This window comes from Manis pentadactyla, chromosome 5 (genome assembly GCF_030020395.1).
Source record: "Manis pentadactyla isolate mManPen7 chromosome 5, mManPen7.hap1, whole genome shotgun sequence".
Lineage (NCBI taxonomy): Eukaryota > Metazoa > Chordata > Mammalia > Pholidota > Manidae > Manis > Manis pentadactyla.
In genome coordinates, this window is record NC_080023.1 from 153,269,127 (window position 1) to 153,289,916 (window position 20,790).

Sequence of the window (20,790 nt, forward strand, 5' to 3'; positions counted from 1 at the left end):
GGCGCAGAGGAAGGGCATAGCCCAACTCGGATTTGGGGAGCACCTCTGGCTGCTACATCTATGCAAGCCCCTGGTGCATGGTGGGCGCTAACCAAATGTCAGTGCTTATTATCACTGTTTTCAGCCTCTGCCACTGGACTCACTGAGGGCAGAGATCAGGATCTTGTGCCCCCAGTGCCCAGTACAGAGTGGGCACTAAGATGTGTGGATAAACAAATGAGTGACTCAGGACATGCATCAAGCACGGGCGGGGGGGCGGGTCGGAGGATAAGACCCATGCCCCAGATGAGCAGCCAAGACACAGTTGCCACGGCCCCTTGCTGAGGGCAGTCATGTCCTGAAGGAATCATTCCACTGGCCATGCAGCAGAAAGATCAGGTAAACACCTGTGTAGGGAGGCACCACTGTCTAAGGCCTAAGGACATGCAGGATGCAGCTGGGCCCAAACTTGGGCTGCAGGAGCCAAAGTGCACCTGCCAACCACTAGGTGCAGAGCAGGCAAACCCATGGGGTGCCAGCTTCCAGGATCATCAGGATGCTTAGAGGCTCACCCTGACTCCCCCAGGAGCACCAGGGACAGGTGTCTAGCACAGAAGAGAAACCTAAGGGTAGAGTCTAGCTAGACACTCACGTCCAAAATTCTGGATCTTGGCTGTATTTGGAAGATGGCAGAGATTGTCGTGGGCTAGGGCAATCATGGAGAGCTTTCCTGGAAGAGCGGCAGCCTGGAGAGTGGATAAGCTTCAAAGTAAAGACACTAGAGCTAGAGTTGCATATATTCCCTCCCCCTGGCTTCAGCAGTCCTGTGAGCTTTCCTGTCTCTGAGCCACATCTGATACCCTTCCCCACTAGCCAAAGGCTAATGCCTTGCTTTGCATTCAGAGTCCCCATTTCCAGAAAATGGCCTTAATCTACCCATCTAGCCTTGCCTTTCCCAAGTAGCCACACCCAGGGCACGTTCTGCCCTGAATACATCATGCATTTTCTATCCCAGGGCCTTCAGCCACACTGGCTGCTCTATCAGCAAGTCCTTTCTCAGCCCCATTTTCCAAACTACTGCCCAACTTCCATGTCCTGACTTCAGAGAGGTCTCCACCCTCTGATCCTACATCACACACAGTTGGGGTGAGCTGTTTGCCCAGCTGGGCTTAGTTGGGTTTTGTCTCTGGGGTGACAGTTACATACCAGTTAGGCTTCTCATCCTTGCCTGATTAGCTGTGCCCTGTGACTCCTAGATGTGCTCTAGCTGGATGACAGATCACATGGCTGCCCTTCACTAAGCCCACCGTTCTCTGCCCCACTGAAACCCTTGGGCAGGAACCATGCCTTGTTCTTTGTCAGGGTCCAGGACAATATTCTTGCCCATGTGGATAGTCATTCACTTAACACAAGTCATCTTTGAGGTGTGCATGGGGCAAATCAGCAGATGAACCGGTTCCTGTTCTGCTGAAACAGGTAGATGGGGAGGGAAGAAGAAAAGAAAACAAGATCACTTCAGAGACTGACAGGTGATGTGGAGAAATCACGGAAGGAAGGGGATAGGAGGCAGGCAGGGGTAGGGATGACCCTAGATGGGATGGGCAGTGAAGGCCCCTGGAGGAGTGGTGTTTGAGGCCTGAAAGAACTGAGGGAGCCGAGCCAGAGATGAGAGTACCTGCAGGAATAAAATTCCAGAGACAAAAAGTTAGGTACAATTCCTGAGGTTGGAATGCACTCAGTGGTTTAAGGGGCAGCAGAGGCAAATGGGGGAGTGAAGGGGAGATGGACAGGAGGCAATAGTGGAACCAGGGAGCGCGAGGCTTTGTCAGCCATAATAAGGCACCAGGATTTTTTTTTTCTGCCAGTGGAGGGTTTTGGATGGGGGAATAACATGATCTGAGTTATTTTTTATGCAGATTGAAAGGTTTTTATTTTTCCATCATGCATATAGAAGACAAAAGTGCCATGAATCCTCTTCTAATTGGACAAAGCCACCTGATGAATATTTCTCAGTTTAGAAGCTCATCAGCAGTCAATCACAGCATGCCGCCAGAGCACAGAATCACTAAGACCAGCAGGTACAGATCTCTTTTTGGAGGTTCTCCTCAAACATTGAACAATTTCCCATCTTAAATCCTACAAAACCACCTTATTTAAACTACTTCTACATACAGAATTATATTAACAGGTACAGCAACTTGATAACAATCATGAAGAGCCACATGAATTTAATAGCACAGAAAATTTACACTGACATTCTTGTAAATGTTCTCAACTAAAAGCAACAAGCAGCTTGGACAACTCAACTTTTCTGGTGGGTGGAAACAGAGCAGAGGATGCCTAGGATCTTACTTAAAAGTAGGTGAAAAGCATTCAGCATTAATTTTATACACACACAAGGTCATACTTGGACTGAGAACTTCTGAAGTTGCAGTGTTCTGCATTCTAAGTTTAAACACATATTGGTGAATTTAAAAAGTCAGGAAGAACCTCCCTTAGGAAGTTAGGGGCTCTCCTCCCTCTACCCCAAGGGCTCTAGCCTCCCCTGCTTTTCCAGCAGGCTCTGGCTTCTGCTGTGCCCCTCTTCTGAGGGCACCTGCCCTTTTATTTTGTGTCAAGGCCTCCCCAGGTCCTGAGGAGCAAAAGATAAGGCCTCCCGTGGGAAGGGACCTGAGTATGGTCACGCCCCAGATGACATGGAGACAGCTCTGAAAGCCTGAGGAGGGGAACTTGGTGGGGCAGCCAAGCTCTACCTACAGGATCCCACAGTGGGGTGTGGGCCTGGTGGAGGAAGTAGAGCTGGGGCTGAAGTTAGTCTGAAAGAACACAGCACAAAACTAAATGAACCATCCCTGTCCTGGGAGCCCAGACCTTCCGGTCTCTCTGTTGAGTCCTGCACTGTCCCCCTTTGAAGATTCCATGACTTGCTGAAGGGGGTGAGACTTAGGAACAGAGGGAACAAAGAAAGTGCAGACTTGTCTACAGCACAACCTGCCCTTGCTGGAGACAGAGGCAAATTTAACAAGAAAGTCTGTCTCCCAGCTGCTTCTAAAAACCTTGCTTTTTCAGTTGTTTCATTTCTCAGCTGTCACTTTAAAGAAAATGAAATGAAGGATACGAGATCTGGGCAGGTGCAGACAATCCTCATGACCAGAAACGCCCTCAACCTGGCGGCCTAAAACAGGCAGAGATGGGGGAGCTGGATTCTGTGTGAGTCTAGTGACTAGGGCTCAGGAAGATGGGCCTCTAAAAAGGACCATGCCATTGCCACTGCCTTGAGCACATGCTTCTTGTGCATTAGCAGGTGGCCCGCCTGGGTCCACAGCCAGTTCTTGAGGTCCTTATAGACCTCAGAGCAGGTGACAAAGTTGGTGGCTACCCAGGCAAAACTCTTGAGAAGGGCAATGGCCAGACACAGGGCACCATACAGACCTTCACAAGCTGGTAGCAGGCCACGCAGTAGGACGAACACAGGGGTAAGAACAGCGTGATCATAAGGGCGTATTGCCGCTGCTTAGTGTCTTTGACCTCACCCATGGCTAGCAACCACCCTCCGGCTGCATGCCCATTCTGCCAGGTGCCTGACAGTACCAGGCCTACCCCGTCATGGTCAGATAGAACCTTCCACCACTTCCCCCTGTGGAAGTCTGGCCTGTGGTCCTGAGGCCCTAGAATGTCCAAGTCTGGTTGACAGCCAGTGGGTTGGGCCAGCATAAATATGAAGCCCTGCATGTCATGGCTTTGAAATAGGGAGGCTTCTAAGAGGCATGGGCCCTCCTAGTGATGACTTATGGGTCCTCATGTCAAAAATGGGTGGGAGGGCCATGATCAAAGATAGGTGCAGGCCATGAAGATGATGGCAGTACATGTCCATAGCATTGGGTATTTAAGTAAACACTGTGGCATGTGACAGTCACATGATGCATGAAGGCCACATGGAAACAGAAGAGTTTGGCCACAAAGGCCATCATCTTGGAGCTGCATCCACTGACTCTCCAGAGGGGCCGGAGTGCACAGAAGAGAAAGCAGACAGCAGAGTGCCCAATGTCAGCCTAAGCACAGGTGCACAGGACGCCAAGCAGAGAATTATGTAGGGACCAGGAACCAAGCAGGACTTAGCCAGACTGGAACCCATAGGGTCTAGGAGGGGTCTCTGTAGGCCACCTTGCTAGGCCTCGCCTGGCTCTGTGGGGCCTATCCCCCAGCAAGTAATACTGCAGGGGGTTGGGCCACAGGTCCTCTTTAATAATCTGAGCAACCCTGTCGGCTTCTAGGAGGCTGTGCTGTGAGAACCAGCTGAAGAAGCTGTGGACAGTGTCCCGGTTCCTGTGTACCAGAGCAGGAGGTTCCTGGCCCCTGTGCCATCGGATGCGAGTTGCGATCGACACCACCCGGCCGGAGGATCTGCACTCATACTCCTTCACGATCACCTTGTTTCGGAAGTAGGGGTTGCTCCAAAAGCGGAACTTGAACTTGCAGCCCGTCCTGGCATGCCTGAGCTCCCTGACCTCCAAATTCATCAGGTAGCAGAGCATGTCTTCATCTCGCGGACTGATCATGGCTGACAGCTGTGGGTGGTTCAGAAAGGCGGTAACCCAGAAGCCTGGAATATTCTGGATGATGAAGCTCCTACGGGCCAGGTGCAACCGGTGCATGCGCCCAAACCTGCGTTCAAGGCGCAGGTAGGCCCTGTCCGCCTGGGCACTCACAGCCTCCAGCTCCCACTGGATGGCCTCCAGTGGGTCCACAACTGGGCCCTCAAGGTTCAGGGGCCCAGGGCCCTCCTGCGCCTGCGCCCCCACCTCCAGCTTCTCCTCCCCAGCCAGCTTCTCTGCCACCTCCATCTCCTCTCGGGCCTGATGCTTCTCCACCTCCTCCACGAAGATGGCGCCCTCCTCCGTCGTCACTTCCTCGGCCTTCCCGCCAGGTCCCGCCTGAACCCCCCACCCTTCTGCGCCGCAGGTTTCTGGGGCTTCGTCCGTGACCAAGCCGTTTCCCGGGCTCCGTTCAGTCGCTGCGGAGGCCGCTTCCCCGCGCCCCGGGACAGGTGGGAAGGTCCCGGGGCCGCCTGTGGGGGCCGGGTGCCCGGGTCTCCCGGCTTCTCGTGCCCCAGCTGCGGGGCTTCGGAGCGCGCCCACCTCCTGCACTGGGCCTCGCGGCGGGCGCGCAGCGCTTCCCGGGCCCCCGGCACCCTTGTCCGCCATCACCTGCAGGAGCCGCTGGCCTGGAGTGTGCGGCGACGCTGCGGGTTCCGAGAGAGGGGCTGCTCGGCGGCTGGCGGCGGCGGCGGCGGCACCGCGGGCGGGAGGCGGGGAGGCGCGGTCTCCTCCGGGGAGCTCTCCGCCCCTAGGCCCCCCTTTCCGGATGTGATTTTCAAGGGTCCCCCGACTGCGAGGGACGAGGGGCCGGGGGCTATCCCTCCGGGGATGCAACCGCGATCGCCAGACAAAACTGGTCCCAGATAGTAGGGCGCTGGCGGTAGAGGTGGGGTGAAGTGCAGGCAGGGGTGTACCAAATAAGGAGCAGCTGGGAGCAGGGACCAGGTTCCACCCCGTCATGATCAGATAGAACCTTCCACCACTGTTCCCTGTGTCCACGGTGGGCAAGTGAGAGTTGCCCCACGTCCACATTCAACTGTAGCTTTGAGGAAGCTGTAGGACCCTTGCAGCTTTTCGCAGGATAAATTAGGCATATGCAGAGGGCTCAAAAAGCATCCCTTGCAGACTAACCAGACTTAAATTGGGAGCCACAGATGTTTGGAATTGTGGGGACACAACAAGTTGCCAAAAATACTCATGTGGAGAAAGGGAGAAACAAGCTTGGGGTAGACGGATCTGGGGCAGGGAAGGTCTCAAATGCTGCCAGCCAGGGAGCAACTGTGCATCTGCCTGGTTTCCCCACACCAGCTGTCTCCTCCTGGGCTGGTAGACTGAAAAGTGGACGTTGCTTCACCTTGTCCTAGGTCCAGGCGCTACACCCCTTGCTTTGTATCAGACATTTCACAAATGTGTTCTAGTCTCATGCAAGGTCTGTGCCTGATGGAGTAAGAGCCTGGATGGACCAGCCCCTGCAGCCCCGATCCTGCATATGCCTCTGCACTCCTGTGGCCTCAGCTTCCAAACTTGAGGCCTGTGGAGGTCAGTATACACCCAATGCCCCCTCTCTGCCTGCAAGTCCTTGCCACCTTCTCCAGAAAGCCTTCAGTCTCCTCGCATCTAGTGAATAAGATAGCTCTGAGACCCAACCCATTCCAGGGTATGCACCTACCAGGGGGCAAGGTGGATTCCCCTGGAGCCCTAGCCAGGGATCTGACCCATTGGAGTGGACAGTGAACACATGTCAAGTAAACAGAAGGCCAAAGAGGGGAAGAGCCAGCCAACTGCCTTTGTAGACAAAACACCTATTAGACACATTAACACTTGTTAATGTCCCATGGACTCTTGGGCTGGACTCTGGAGTGACTTGTACTGCTTGGCTATGGACACTGGCCCTGGATGGGAGGATCTCTGCACAAGGGACAGGGCCCAGAAGAGTGAAGACTGCCTTCATTAGAGCCTGGCCCAGCAGTGACTTCAGGTGAAGCCATGTCAGCCTCTCAACCGTCTGCTGAACCCAGTGGGTAGCCCCAAGTGTGGGCAAAGTCAGGTCCTAACTATGTCACTTAGCAGCTGTGCACATTGGGCAGTGGGTGACATTTGTCTTTCCTTGGGCAACGAGCATCTATTCCTCTTCCTAATAGTACTCCAAATTTTCTTTGAGAAGCCATTCCTCCCCCCTGCCTCAACCTTGTCTTCACTGGCTTAGTGTCTGGTTTGGGTGGCACAGAACACCATCGAGGCAATGAGACAGAATATGCTTACTTGGGCTTCTGTAAATAAAAGCACCCCTCTCACCTGGGAGAGCCTAGAAAAGGACACTTTCTTTTCCTGCTCAGCACTGTATCAGAATGACAAGGGTGGAATCATGGCAGCATTCTACTGCACAAAAGGACAAGCCACTTTGTAGGGCCTGAGGATGAAGTCACGACTACACCAGACAGGGCAGAGAGAAATAGGAATGCTAAAGCCAAACCTGTTTGATATGCTTGATCAATCCCAACCTGACTGCTGTACACCTGGCATTTTCAGTTACATGAAATATCATTTTTTAAGCCAATCTGATTTTCTGACCCTTTTATCCAAAGTTACTGATAGTATGATGTCACTTACCTCAAAGACATATTAAGATCTTTCAAAGTACAAAGTTCGTCTGTCCTACATTCACCATACCTTTGGATGTAAAGATGTCTGGAGATTCTAATTCTTTCCAAGGCTTGCTCCAACCCTTTCCCAGTCAAACAGGTTCACAACTTCCAAACACATCATTCAGAAGTTTTTAATAAACAACTTCATTATAAAAACTTTTTTGAAAATTTAATTCTGTAAAACATTGAAAAATCTACTTTAACAAAGATACGCCCTGTGCATTTTCTAATGGCACTTATATTTTACAATTAAAAACCTTGTTTTATATAAAGCCAAAAATACTCCAAGAGGTTATTCACTGTGTTTACAAAGTGCTAGAAGGTTTTTGTCTTGTATTTTTCTCTTTAAATAATCTGGCATTACGAAAGAGTGGCTCCAAAGCCTTGACCACTGGGAGGGAGGGAGGCACTGGGAGATGAGAAGTGGTGTTTCAGGAGTTCTAGTGCTGAATATTCAGATGTGGAGAGATGCATACGGTGAGGGTCGGCTTACATATGAAGAAATTGGGCTGGAATACTTCTTCCAAACCCCTCCACAGAGGCACTAGATTATCATGGTGAATCCTTCTCCTGTCAGAACGGAACACTCCTTCCCCTTGCCACAGACCCTACTCTCCAGTGGTGAAGGTCACAGCCAATTCCTTCCACAGCAGGTTCAGAGCTCCAGGAGAGGCCAGGGTGGGGTCCCAGAGGAATCCAGACTTTTCTGGCCAACACCTGCCTAAGGCAAAGTTTCTTATCACATAAATATCCTTGTTAAAAAGCAAAATATTGATCCTGTACAACATAAACTGTTAAAAAAAATCGTGCTTAAAAACAGCTCCTAGATAAGAGAGGAAGTGGAGAAGGGGTGGAGAAAACAGCTACCAAAAAGAAGGGGGCGGGATTTACAGGGCTATTAGGGGAAAACTTACAGAGAATTTCAACTTAGGACAATATCTATGAGCAAAAAAGTAATCACACCTGCTTCCCGGATTTCCATTAACAAAATGCCATTTGTAAAAGGCTGCAGGGAAAAACTCCTTAGTGCTCCCTTCCCTACCTCTTGCCTCTTTTAAGATGTGCACAGAGCCTTTGGGCTGACACAGGTGGGTATGTCATCACTGGCCCCCGGGACTGCACTTAACCCTGACCAGCTTCTGTGCAGGGTGGAAGGTGTCTGCCCTGTTCAGGGCAGCTCTTTGCTGACAGAGGTTGGAGGAGGTGGTAGGGAAAGGGGACATCACCCCTTTTTCCTGGTCCCTGTTTGGTGTCTGCCACATGCCATGGCTCCTATCCTGGGCAGACAGCCCTCAGGCTCTCATGGCCTTAGGGCACTGAAGTGAGTTTGGTACTGGGTGCAGGATAAAGCTATTCTTATCCTTTGAATAACCAGGCCAATAAGGCTTTTTCCTTTTTTTTTTCTTTTTCTTTTTTTTTTTAATTTTGGGAAGGGAGGTTTAAGAAATGACTGGGTAGTTATGGTCCAAAAAAGGTGAAGGCAGATGTTCCTCTGTACCAGCAAAGTTCACAGTGATAGGTAAATTCTTTGTGGGTGGTGAGGGCACTGAAGGAAGAGGAGAAGGGGCAGGAAAGATGGTAGGGGAGGGGAGTGGGGGCAAGTCCCCAGTTACAAGGTTTTAAATAGATGCTTTGCCTGTCCTATGAGTTTCCCAGTGTCACTAATGGGGGAGAATTCAAGGAAGGGACAGGAAAGAACAGGCAAAGAGGGGACTCCTCTACGCCCAGAGACTTTATTTTCTGTGGCTAGAGGCCCATTTGCCTCTGTAAATGAAGGGGGACAGGGACAGCGGCAGGAAGCGGGGGAAGGGTTACAGGGTCTAGTGATGAAGACCAGAGACAATTAGGAGAACGGCTGCATTGAGGCCTGCTTGGATCCTCACTTACCATTTCCTATAACACGAGTCCCAATAACATGCACAGCATGCAGGAGGTGGCCGCGTACCAAGGTGGACGCTAAAAATAAACCTTAAGTAGTCCCTGGGACTCACTGAAACTAATACTTAGAAGCAAATCACCTAGTCTGATCCTAACCTTGCCAGACATTTTTATAACTGGTTTTGTTTTTTTAAAGGTATCCAAGCTACCCTGCCTAAAATCAAAACATGCTCACGCACTCCACATTGCTTCCAATCAAGGGCCAGGAGAGCTATGTTTTAAGGCTTTCACCTCAGAGTACTTGCCTAGGCTGAAGCAGAAGCCTGGGTCTTGGACCTGATGATAAACCAAAGTGATTTCTAGACAGAATGGGGAGGAAGAGGGGAGGGCTGGGAGGAGGCTGAGGCAGCTCCTTGGTAGTTTGTCCTGAAACCCTAGTGGAGAAGCCAGCATGACGCACCCACTGAGAGCAGTGCCTGGAAACTGCTGGCTGCGTGTGTAGGAATTAACAGTAAAGAGGTAGAAGTGTGTTTCTGAATCAGAGTGGAGGAGTCTCAAGAGGGTCCCACACTGGTGGTCTCTGAGCGGCCTCCCTTCCAGGAGTAAGAAGAGAAGCCCATACACAACAGAGATCAAGCAGGGTGGGGGGTCAGCTGGGCAAGGGCTGTGTGTCTGTGGCAGAGAGCCCCACAAGAGGAAGGTAGAAGTTCTTTGATGGAGAGCAGAGAAGGCTATGCACAGGAGCCCTGAGTCCACAGGGACTACAAGGTAGAGAAGAGAGAAGGGACGTGGTAATTAAGAAAAAAGTTTGGTATGGGAGAAAATGATGTGCCCATAGATTAGGACTCTACTATTTGCCCTATCCTAACTCTCTGAAAACTCTTCTTCCAACAATCCCACAACTTCCTGGAAAAGGGACAAGCAGGAAAAAGACAAATGAGGGGTTCACACCCTCTCCTTTGCTATCCACACCAGCCTCAAACCCAAGTCCCTCCTTCCAAGACTACTAATACCAGCTCATGATGTTCAGAGTAAGGGTAGGGAGTGGGGGTCATGATGTACTTGGAGAAAAGCAGAATTGGAGGCCTGTGAGAAAACTGCTCCAATCTTCTTGCCTGTCTCCTGCAGCCACTGCCGAGGAAGGCAGTAACAGATAGTCATGGAAGATGGCAGAGACTGAAGCAGTCCAAAGTCAGTTTATTTCCCCACAGGGGAAAGATGTGACCTCAAGTGAAGAAGTCAGTGAGACCCGACTCCGCCTTGTAAACAGGGCTCCAGTTAACACCAGGTACCAAATGGTTCCAGCTGGTGCCAACTGGAATGGACTGGTGGGAATGGATTCACGGTGTGTAAACAATGTTCACTGCAATCACTCTAAGGCTAACAGCTTGGCAAGGGAGGTGAAATGGTGTCTGAGGCGACTGTGTAAACGGTACCGTTGCTGGACAACACTGACTGAAGATGGAGGTGTTGGTACAGGAGGGATGGGTGGTGGGGAGGAACAAAGGCCCTCTCTCCTGCCCATTGGTGGGAAGCAGGTGACGGAGTCAAATGATCCTCTGCAGCACGGCCTGACCAACTGCTGTGGGGGCTGCAGGTTGGGACCAGAAGGCGGGCTTCTTGGGCTTTCTCTTGAGGTCATCCAAAGTGAAACCCTCTGTGTCTCCAAGAGGCCTCCCCCTCCTCCAAAGAGAAGGAGATTCTGATGCTTTGGAGAGGGAGAGGGCTAAGTGTGGCTCCCGATTCAGATAAAATAAAAGTAAAAATACCTGAAGTTCTATGGTACAGGATCTTTTTTTCATGGGATGGGGGCTCAAGGCGCCTCCTAGAACTGAACCTGGAGCCTCAGCCCCCAAACCAAGTGCTCCATACAGATACTGGAATTTTTTCTTTTTGATCCAGCTCTGAAAGCTCAGCTGCCTTCATGGGGGTGCAGGTGGGGTGGGTACAGAGGCTCCCTGACAGAGCCCAAGACTGAACTTAGGGCCTCCTTGGGGGCTACTGGAATGCCTGGTGGAAACGAGGCAGGGTGGTGGTGCTCAGGCCAGAGGTGAAGACAGGAGGCAAGGAGTGCAGAGGCCCGAAGTTCAGAGGTCCCCCAGCTCCTGGGGAATCTTGAGGCTGAGCTTGCAAAGTGGTGAGCAGAGGCTGTGCATCAGCCTGGGAGTAGCCCATGACCAGGCCTCCTGCGGCCCCGGGCGGGTTACATGGGGGCAGGTTGAGTGGAAGAAAGCCCAGTAAGTGGGAAAAGTCCACATTAGCAGCGCAGAGGGCCTCGGAGAGGTTGGCGGGACTCTTGGTGAGCAGTGCTTCATCTAGGAGGGCTGCAGCTGCCGCCGGCTGAGGTGAGGCGGGCTGGGGTTCAGCGGATGGGAGAGACAGGCTTCCAGGAAGCTCCGCCAGAAAACTATCCACCTCCACTTTGGGCAATTTGTCGGGCAAGTATGAGGTAGATCCAAGCTGGTATTTTGGAGGAAGCTGAGCTGGAGAAGAGATAGGTGAAGATTCCAGAGGGTAGCTCATCCCCATGGGCAATGTGTTGTGCACCAGGGAGTGTGGCACGCCCGCACTGGGCATGGTAGGGATGTGGGCACCATACATGCCCATGGGCAACATGCTAGGGAAGGCCTTGGCCCCCATTACGTCCCGAGAGGCCATACACAGCACAGGGCTCAGCTCTTCCTTCACGCTGACTGTGGAGCTGCAGCTGAGTAGGCCTAACATGTCCACTGGCTCCGTCTTGATCTTGAGCAGCTCCTGTGAGTGGCTCTTCTTGACATGACGTGTCAGGTGGTCCTTGCGGCCAAACCGTTGTGCACAGTACTGGCACAGGAAGTCCTTCCGGCCTGTGTGCACCACCAGGTGCCGCCGCACATCCTTGCGAGTATAGAACCGCCGGTCACAGTGGTCACAGGGGTGCTTCTTCTCCTTGGCACCTCCTGCCACCCGGCGTGAGTGGGCCTTCAGGTGTTCCAGCAGGGCCTGGGTACTTTCAAAGGTCTGCAGGCACACCTTGCAGCTGAGGTCGCCGCTGCTGGCGGCATGCATGGCCAGGTGGCGCCTATAGCCCAGCTTTGTATTGTAATTCTTACCACACTCGGAACAGTGGAGCGCCTCTTTGTTGGGATCGTGTGTCTGCAAGTGGTTCCGCAGATGGTCCTTGCGGTGAAACATCTTATCACAGTACATGCACTGGTGGGGTTTCTGGGCTGAGTGTGTGGCCATGTGCCTGGGGGTAGGGATGGAGGACAGAGGAATAGAGGAGTTAGAAAGAAGGGAACTCACGAGAACTGGCCAGGCAACTGAGGTGTCCATGAACAGGGAACTAGGTACAAAAATTATGGTAAAGCCATGCAGTGGAACCGAATGGAATACCATGCCAACTGTATTCTACAGATATCCTCACCCACCTGCAAAATCACACATGTACTGCTGCTCTTCTCTGCAGCATTGCTGGTAATAGCAAAATATCAGGAACAATCTAAATGCCCATCAACAGGAAACTGGCTAAATAAATTATTAAGTCCACAGAATTACTCAACTTTAAAACAAAAAAAGGCAGATTTCTGTGTACCCACAGGGAACAAATTCCTCAGATATACTAAACTAAGTAGAAAAAAGCTCAGGAGACAGAATAGTGCATGTAGAACGGTACTATGTACATAAAAAGAGGAAATATATGTATGTTTGCTTGTATGTGCTTAAAATATTTCTGGAAGGATATACAAAAAACTGACAGCACTGGTTGCCTGTGTGGAGGAATGGGCAGCTTATAGGTGTAATGGAGAATTTTCATTATATACTTCTTGGTACTTTTTAAATTTTGAATTATGTGAATGCTAGTTCCTTTTCAAAAAATTGTATTTAAAAATTTTTAATGGCACAATAAAGGTAAAATGAAATATATCTGAACTTCCTGATCTGGAACAATCTCCCAAGTTATAGGGGGCTAAGTAAAAAAGGAAGTTCCGGATATTGTGATACTATCCCTTGTGAAAATAAAAAGGGAAGAGGATATGTGTTTGAATGTCTCAGCAAGTATACACAAGAAACTAACCCCAACAGATGCATTTGGGGGGAATATTGGCTGCGAGTGTGGAGACAATTCATTTTTTCACAGCACACCCATTTGTACCACTTAAACTGTTTAACATGTAAAACAGCAACATTTAAAAAAGTGTTTCCATGGTAGGGCATCTCAGTGTCCCTTGGTTTATATCCTCCCATCTGGTTGGAAAGCAGCTTAGTGTCCAGGAATCGCAACCCAGAGCTCCATAGTACATTCAGAATCAACTCAGCAAGACTTAAAGGGTCCACTGTTTGCCAGGCCCATGTGAGCTGTCATGAACCTTGCTTTCCCTAAGAGGCTGAAGCAGGGCAGCCCCAGGCAGAGGCTAAATTTAAACACACACCATCCTCAGACCTGGGTTCACTTAGGTGTGCTATCACTGTCTGTAGTATGTAGAAAGTGATCCTTTCTATCCTGAGGGCATCAAACACATTTATTACCCTCATGCTACATGTGAGTGCTTAAGAGTGACAGGATAATGTATGAGAGGGAAGTGCTGAATGATCCACAGTTCATTTCCCGTATTTTCCTCCAGGTAAGGAAACTGAGACCCAAAAAGGTTTAATAACTCTCCTAAGATCATACAGTGACTATGGGTAGCATCAGGGCTCCTGCCTCCTTGGCCAGGGCCTTTCCTGCAGCCTCCCACTGACACCCAGACTGTCACTAAGAAAATCTTAAGCGGAGAGCCCAGCTAAGAGTCTACCTAAAACACAGGAACACAGAATCAAAGCATTCTTGAGGCCAACAAAACTGTCATGAGGGAATTCCTGGTTACATATTACCTGTTATCTGTTTTAGTCCCTTCCTATCAACTGTTTTCCAGACAAGGCACTGAGGCTTTCTGTGGTCATCTTGCTCATGTATTTACTTTTTTGCCTGTCTGTCCCCACCATTAAGACAGTAAACTCAAGGAGGGCTAGCACCCCTCATCTGTCTACTTCACGACTCTGTCCCTGGCACTAGACACTGTGCCTGGTAGGTAATAGATCATAGTTGGACAGATGAATGGATGAATGTGCATTAGGCAGTCCATTTCATCTGTAAAGGGCATGTCATGTTCCTCTGATGGAAAAGGCAAGGATAAAATCAAAATCACTTTGGAGCAGGTCCCCCCCTTCCTCCAAAGCTGCTCTGCCATATCTGCTTTACACCAGGGCTTTCACATTCCACTTCACTTCAAGCAGGAGTGCATGGGCTTATAAGTTCAGAAAAGCCGCAGACCCAGAGGACACCAGGGACTCTAGGGAGATAAAAGTAATAATCTAAGTGGTGGGCTGGTTCAGCAGAAGAGACGCCACAGGATCTAAGAAGCTACATGACCTTGGGTAAGTTACTTCCCCACTCTGAACCTCCACTTTAAAATTTACAAATTGGACCACAGTTCCTTTTCCTTCTAAAGTTCTAAGACTGATTTCTAATTTCTCACTAAGATTCTCACCATTATTTGGAAGAGGTGGGAAAAGTAGTATTGAAAAAAAACTAGTTTGTTCATGACTATCTGATGTTGTACCCATCAGACTCTAGTGTTTGAATAAAAAATACCACCATTTAGTTTTTAGTGAGTGATTCCAAATGGGTGGTGTTCAGTGTACACTTATGGATCAAATTATCCTCTATTCTTCTGCCACAGATAAAGCCCCGTACTCAGTGAAGTCTCTCTGGCTTTTTCCTCTGGGAACCTCAGGGCGGGAAGAGGTACAGGATATCACCTACCTATACAGCTTGTACTTGGAGGCAAAAGCCTTGCCACAGTGCAGCTGAGGACAGCTATACGGTCTCTGTTCTGGATGGGGGAGGCTGTGAGGCCTCAGCTTCTCCCCATTTGAGAAGGGTGTCCCCGAGATTTCACATTGGCACTTCACTTGACTCTCCGCTTCCCGGCCCCGAGGCCTGGGAACTAGTTTCCAGCCCACTTCCTCCTCCTGCTTTGCATCTTGAATCCAGGGGGGGACGCTTGTGAAAAATGTGGTCATGGCAAAGCTAATGGCGAAGGGCCATGTTATTCAGAAAGCCTCCCCATCAGCTCCACACGGGCTCTCTGCTCTGTCACAGCCTCCAACGCAGCCTTCAGAAAACAATCTCTTCACCTGAAACATCAGAACACCTGGTGTTAGAGGGCCCAATACCATGAAAACATGGGTTCTGGAGGCAGACAAATCCCCATTCCAATCCCAGCCCTTCCACTTCAAAGCCATGTGACTTTCAGCCAGTTACTTACTTCCCTGAGCTGTTTCCTCATCTAAAAATAAGCTTAATAATCTCCCAAATCATAAGGATGTTTTGAGGATTACTTAATATAATGAATATAAAGCATTCAGCAGACGGCTGGGCACGTAGTAAGTGCTTAGTGGTAACTATTACCAGTACCACCTAGGCTAACAGGAAACAAGATAATCTGAGGAAGTAAAAGCTCTGGACTCCAAACTTTCTCTTCTGACTTCACTTTTACATACTTTCCATTAAACTTAAAGATAGCAGCTCCTCCGCCTCCTCCACTTTATCTTACCTCCCCTTTACCCACTACTTTCCACAATTCTCCTCCTAGAGGTGCTAAGGAGCAATAAAATGCCCAAAAGGCAACAGAGGAGAAGGAAGGAGAAGCTTTTACTTAGGAAATTTACACCCTGGAAAGTCAGCCCCCGCACCAGATGTGTTTTTTAGCAGTGTATCAACATCAGCAGGCTCTGACTGAGAAGGAAATAGCTGACTCAGCACTTCGCCTAAACCAGTATTGGTCCCATCCTGCCCTCCACCTCCTCTCTGCATCTCCTGGTCTCAGGGCCTAGACTATGCTTCTTCAGCAAAGCCTGTCCAACACTCCAAGGTACTAAGAGGCCCCTCCTATAGACCTTTATAGTACACATGCATTTCTCCATTATGAGCAGGCACACTTGCACTAAAACTTAGTCTCCTCCCCCAAACTCTGATTCTTTGAGGGTTCAGATCGTCTCTCTTTCATCTCCATACACCTAACATCTAGAAAAGGACTCTCAACTTTCTTTTAGATGAGTAAATTAGTCATTGAATGCAAGCAAGTGCAAGGCTAACTTATGCTCAGGAAGTTTTGGTTTAAACTGGGTTCACAGCCCTTCCAAAATGAGGAGCCAATATCCTGAAGTCTGATCCTTTCTCTTGTTGAGTAGAAGGGGTTGGGGGAGGAGAGACTGGAACAAATGTGACAAAACTTCTTTTCTGACATCAGCTCAGAGGAAGAGAAGATGGGTGTAACCATACTGACACTCAAAAGGGAGACAACAGGCCCACATTCACACTCATACATTCACAAGCTCATCTAGATTACCAATTGCAACGCAACCTGTTACAACAGAGGGATGCTCTTTGAAGAGGTCATGCCAAAATTTGGTCATGAGGCTTTTCCATGTGAAGGGAGCAATGTGGGTATGTGGGGACTGTCCACGAGAATCAGGGGAGGGCTCCAACCGCACAAACTAGCTCTGGGACACAGAATGCTTGCTCAGCTCATTAGCACCTGCTGCTTACAGTGACCATTCATCCAACAGACTGGCCGTGAACGAGATGATGGGATCAGCGGTTCATGCCCTAGAGAGCTTTGCTCATTATTAACACGAGCCACGTCCTGTTCAGGAACCATTCCGCTTGTTGAAGAAACACTGCAATGTAATATGATAAACATTTCCCTATCACGAATGGAGATTTGCCTAGAAAGATCTGGACAAAGTTGGGGGCATTTTGCATGCATCATGTGCTGGAGTGGGGTAAGAATTAGTCCCACTTGAGCCTTCAAATAATCATGGGTATTTGCCTGCTTCACTATAAACCTCAAAGGCTTCTGACATCTGGCGTTCACTGTTTAAGTCCTCTCCTTCTTCCCAAGAGTAGAATTACCTGTTTATAATACCAGCGATTAGTGCACCTTGGAATTGGGTAGAGAGCAAGCATGAGTTTCATCACCTACTATGGAGGGAATTTCCCCTGCCTTCCATGTCAAATTCTTCTCCCCCTCAATACCTGAAATTGCGTACCTCAGCCCTCTGGAAAGTTGGGAATGGCAACGAGAGGGAAGCAAGTCACACACTTTACCCCCTGTGAGAAGGGAGCCTAGCCCCGGAAATTCCGCACAAACTCAGAAAGAGAATGGTACGTCCCCCACCTCCCACACGTCCACCTCATCTGTTCTCCTGAACAAGCACAAACAAGACACAGCAGTGTAGCAGGCTGCTACTGAAAGAGTGAGTAATGGGCTTCTAGGAAGGAGGCGGCGGCGGGAAGAAGAGCCCACGAGGCTGTACTGATAGAACCAAAGGAGGAAGGCCAAGCCATGTGCTCGCCTTGATCTGCATTTAAGAGGACTAGGGCTTTAAAGAAAACAGCCAACAAACGCCGTGATCCTATTCCTCCTACTCTTTTCAAAAGGCACAGAGCAAGTCCTTACCTACAGTCACCAACAGGCTGCTGGAAAACCAAGGCTGCTAGTGTTATCTTAGAAAGCCTTTTGGGGATCTAGTCTCTTTCCCTCTGCCCTTTGTCTGCAAACTCCTCTCCTCCAGGAAGATTCCTGAGCTTCTCTCACATTATTGGAAAGCCTATTCCTTCAGCCTTCTTCCTCAGCTAAACTGTGAAAGAACTGCTTCTCGCTCAAAGCCACTCTTCTGGCCTCACACTCTAACCTTAACAACTTTAGAGAAGCTGACAGAACCTGTTCCCATAAAACAAACACAATCAATCCCTCCCAGTAACTAGTCTAACTCAGTGTATTTTCATCCTAAGATTCCTTCTGGCGCCGGATCTGAAGAGGGAGGCAGCGTGGAAAGAACCCTGGACTTGCTCTCAGAAGAGCTGCCACTTACTGGCTGTGACACCACGGGCAGGTTACTTTATTTCTCTGAACCTCAGGTTCCTCGGTTTTTAAAATAGAGATGTATTCTCCTTACCTATAATATTCTCATGGAGGATTAAGTGAAATAATACTCTTGAAAGGATCGGACATAAATGTGCGAGTACGTGCAGTACTGTCTCTTGAGGTCTGAGTTGCGTCTGCCTCTTTTCCGCATGGGGCCTGAGTAGTACTACTTTTTTTTCCCCTTCAGTGTTACTTCTCAGGCCTCAGAGTGAGTTTCCTTCCCTTCCCAACATCTCCCCAGAAGACTGCCTTCCCTTTCCCGTTACAATGAGCCCTCAGCACATCCCCTCTAACCAAGTCCACCTCACTTTCCCTTCGGCACCTATCCTGGGCCAGAGGTCTCTCACTTTAGGAAGCTGTTCTATTATGAAGGCTCCATCCCCCAAATACAAATACTCGCTAAAAACTCTGAATGGCCCCCTTTGGGAGCTGAAAGGAGACAAATTGCTTCCTAGTCTGTCCTCTGTTGTGTACCATGATGCCTGCTGCCTTCTGATGAAACCATAGTTTTTATGGTGTTACATCATCTCTATAGAAACTGCGTTCTTTCTCCATTATTAGCCTGTTTCCTCATCTGTAAAGCTAAAAATACTTACCTCACAGGCTTGTTGTAAGGATTATTTTAGTCAGGTATGCAAAGGGCTCAGCACAGGGCTTGGCTTGCTTTAAGTACCCAACAAAAGGCAGCTATTATCTTTGCCTTTGTATTGAGTTGCCTGTTCCCACCTTCTGCTGCTGCACTTGAATTCTCCCAACCCTCCCAAAAAACTGCTGAGAAATAGCCCCCCTGCAGCAAGGAAAGGGTTAATTCTCTAAGTGTTCTTAACTAGAGAGACGCACAGAGGATTAACAGCTCCACTTCAGTGACTACCCTAAAATAGCTTTTATCCCTCCCGCCCAAGAGCTACTCAGGGAGCTGAAGAACTCAATTCAACACCTGCCGAGGAGGAAACACACCCAGAAACGTTCCTTGGGTGGACAGAATCTTCCCTTAGGCAGAACCCAAAAATAGCAAATGGGAAATTATAAATAGACTTAAAGAAAAAAAAAAAAAAACAGTTCCTGACCTGGGCACCAGAAACAAATCCAAAAGGCACACACTGACTGGCTGGGCAACAGTGAGGAGGAAAGGGGGGAATGGGAATAGCTGTCCCCCTCACTCCTCTCTCACGCACACACTTGAGTGGTGGGAGAATTAAGTTACAGGGAGGCTGGAGAGTCTCAATGACTTGCATCATTCCAAGAGACATCAAACAGGATTAACAGGGGTTGGATTTACTCTCAGGCTGCTAGTTCTTCCGTCAGTGTAGATGGGCCCTCTTTTGAGTCCCTTTGTCTCTATTTCCTCTGATTCCCTGCTGCCTTCCACTCCTGAGGAGGCCTTGAGCAAATGGCTATAACTCACCACAGCCCAATTTTCATGAAGAGGAAACTTTCTGGACACCCACTATGGTGGCCTCACCTTGCGGGGAAGGGTTAGAAACCCAAGCCAGTTCCAAGCTGACAGGTGGAAAAACACACAAGCCAGCAGCCAGGCTACACTCGCAGGTGAAAGCACCAACAACTACCCTAGAACAGGCTGCCCCCTTGTCTTCCACCTTATACAGGTCCCTCTACCCCACCAAGCTGGGGCCATAGTATGGGATTGGATTTGCAGGGAATAGCCTGGCTCCTGGAAAAGAGACCACCCCCCACCGAGTGATGGGGCAGGTTAAATTCCCCTGGGGCTAGCAGTGATGGGAGAGGATGGCTGCCTGAGAAGAGACAGAAATTTAGGGGGAAGTCTGAGGAGGTCTCAGGGTTGGGAAGGAAGAGCAAGTAGCATAAGGAATCATGAGCAAATTAACTGGGTCCTAAGGGACGCCCCTTCCAAAAGAAAGAGGGGGATTATAAGGGCTGGAGGGTTCCAGAGATTGAAGAGTCAGAAGTAAATTCCCAGTATTTCAAGAGAGTCTCAAAATAGGCATCCGGACGGAAGATGTCTGAGGTCTGGGAGAACAGTCACCGAGGAGGGACCTATTGGTAGGGCTTATTTGGGTTCTCCAGAATCAGGTATTTAAGGAAAGCCTCAAAGGGGTTATGCGGTTCTGGAAAATGAAAGAGGGTAAAGAGCGGCCTATTTGGAGCAGGAAAGGGGGTTGTGTGGGTCGCGGTAGGCGTGTCTGAGGGGAGGGAGCAGGTGCAGCTTATCTGCGTCCCCCAGACCCGGGTCCCTAGGAAGGTCACTAGTGCGTTATCTAGGTCTTCAGGGAGCCTGGAGGTCGGGAGTGGGGGACCCCCAGAGCTGCGTCTCTAGGTCTCGGAAGGGAGGGGGCCAGTGGGGTTTCTTCGGGTCCCCCAGGCCCAACTATCGGGTATGGGGAGAGTTTCCGTCACCCTGGGGCCTATCTGGGCCCGGGCAGGCGTAGAGGGGGCCCCCGATCAGGGGTGTGGGCGACCGCGCTGAGGGGCCAGAGATGAGAGGGGGCGCCGCTCCGGGTGCCGGGCGCGCGGGCGCAGCGAGACGGCCTCCCGCCCCGCTCCCCGCCGTCCCCCAGGGCCCTCGCCAGCACTCACCGCGCTCGGGGCCCCGCGCTGCGGGCCGGGCCGCTCTCGGGCTCCGCCAGGCCCTCTCAGGCCCCGGTAGTGGCGGCGGTCGGGCCATTGTGCGGTGCATTGTGGGAGCCGCGCGAGCGGGCGCTCGGGCAGTGGAGGGGGCGGTGCCGCGAGCTCTCTATGGTCCCGCCCGCCCGCCGG

At 50.2% G+C, this 20,790-nt stretch overlaps 2 protein-coding genes across 3 annotated transcripts; both read right to left on the reverse strand.

The window, feature by feature from the left end:
* Positions 1–1,880: 1,880 nt before the first annotated feature.
* LOC118931840 (putative testis-specific Y-encoded-like protein 3) lies at positions 1,881–6,251 on the reverse strand. Its single transcript, XM_036924722.2, has one exon. The coding sequence runs from the start codon at positions 5,607–5,609 to the stop codon at positions 4,095–4,097; it is 1,515 nt and encodes a 504-aa protein (XP_036780617.2). The 5' UTR covers positions 5,610–6,251; the 3' UTR covers positions 1,881–4,094.
* A 1,088-nt stretch (positions 6,252–7,339) lies between these two features.
* Positions 7,340–20,761, reverse strand: PLAGL2 (PLAG1 like zinc finger 2). 2 transcript variants are annotated; one of them, XM_036924723.2, is made up of 3 exons: positions 20,611–20,761; positions 14,886–15,259; positions 7,340–12,329 (listed from the first exon to the last, which is right to left on the reverse strand). In XM_036924723.2, exons 2-3 carry the CDS (start codon positions 15,143–15,145, stop codon positions 11,099–11,101), a joined length of 1,491 nt encoding a protein of 496 aa, XP_036780618.1. In that variant the 5' UTR covers positions 15,146–15,259; positions 20,611–20,761; the 3' UTR covers positions 7,340–11,098. The 2 variants fall into 2 exon arrangements, with proteins under 2 accessions (XP_036780618.1, XP_036780619.1); XM_036924724.2 differs by lacking the exon at positions 14,886–15,259 and having other exon boundaries at positions 20,611–20,701.
* Positions 20,762–20,790: the final 29 nt, after the last annotated feature.

Coding starts and splice junctions, on each gene's coding strand:
- PLAGL2 (XM_036924723.2), bottom strand. CDS start 15,145: ATGACCACATTTTTCACAAGCGTCCCCCCCTGGATTCAAGATGCAAAG. Junction 12,330..14,885: donor TCCAAGTACAAGCTGTATAG/GTAGGTGATATC, acceptor CCCTACCCCCAG/GCACATGGCCACACACTCAG.
- LOC118931840 (XM_036924722.2), bottom strand. CDS start 5,609: ATGTGGACGTGGGGCAACTCTCACTTGCCCACCGTGGACACAGGGAAC.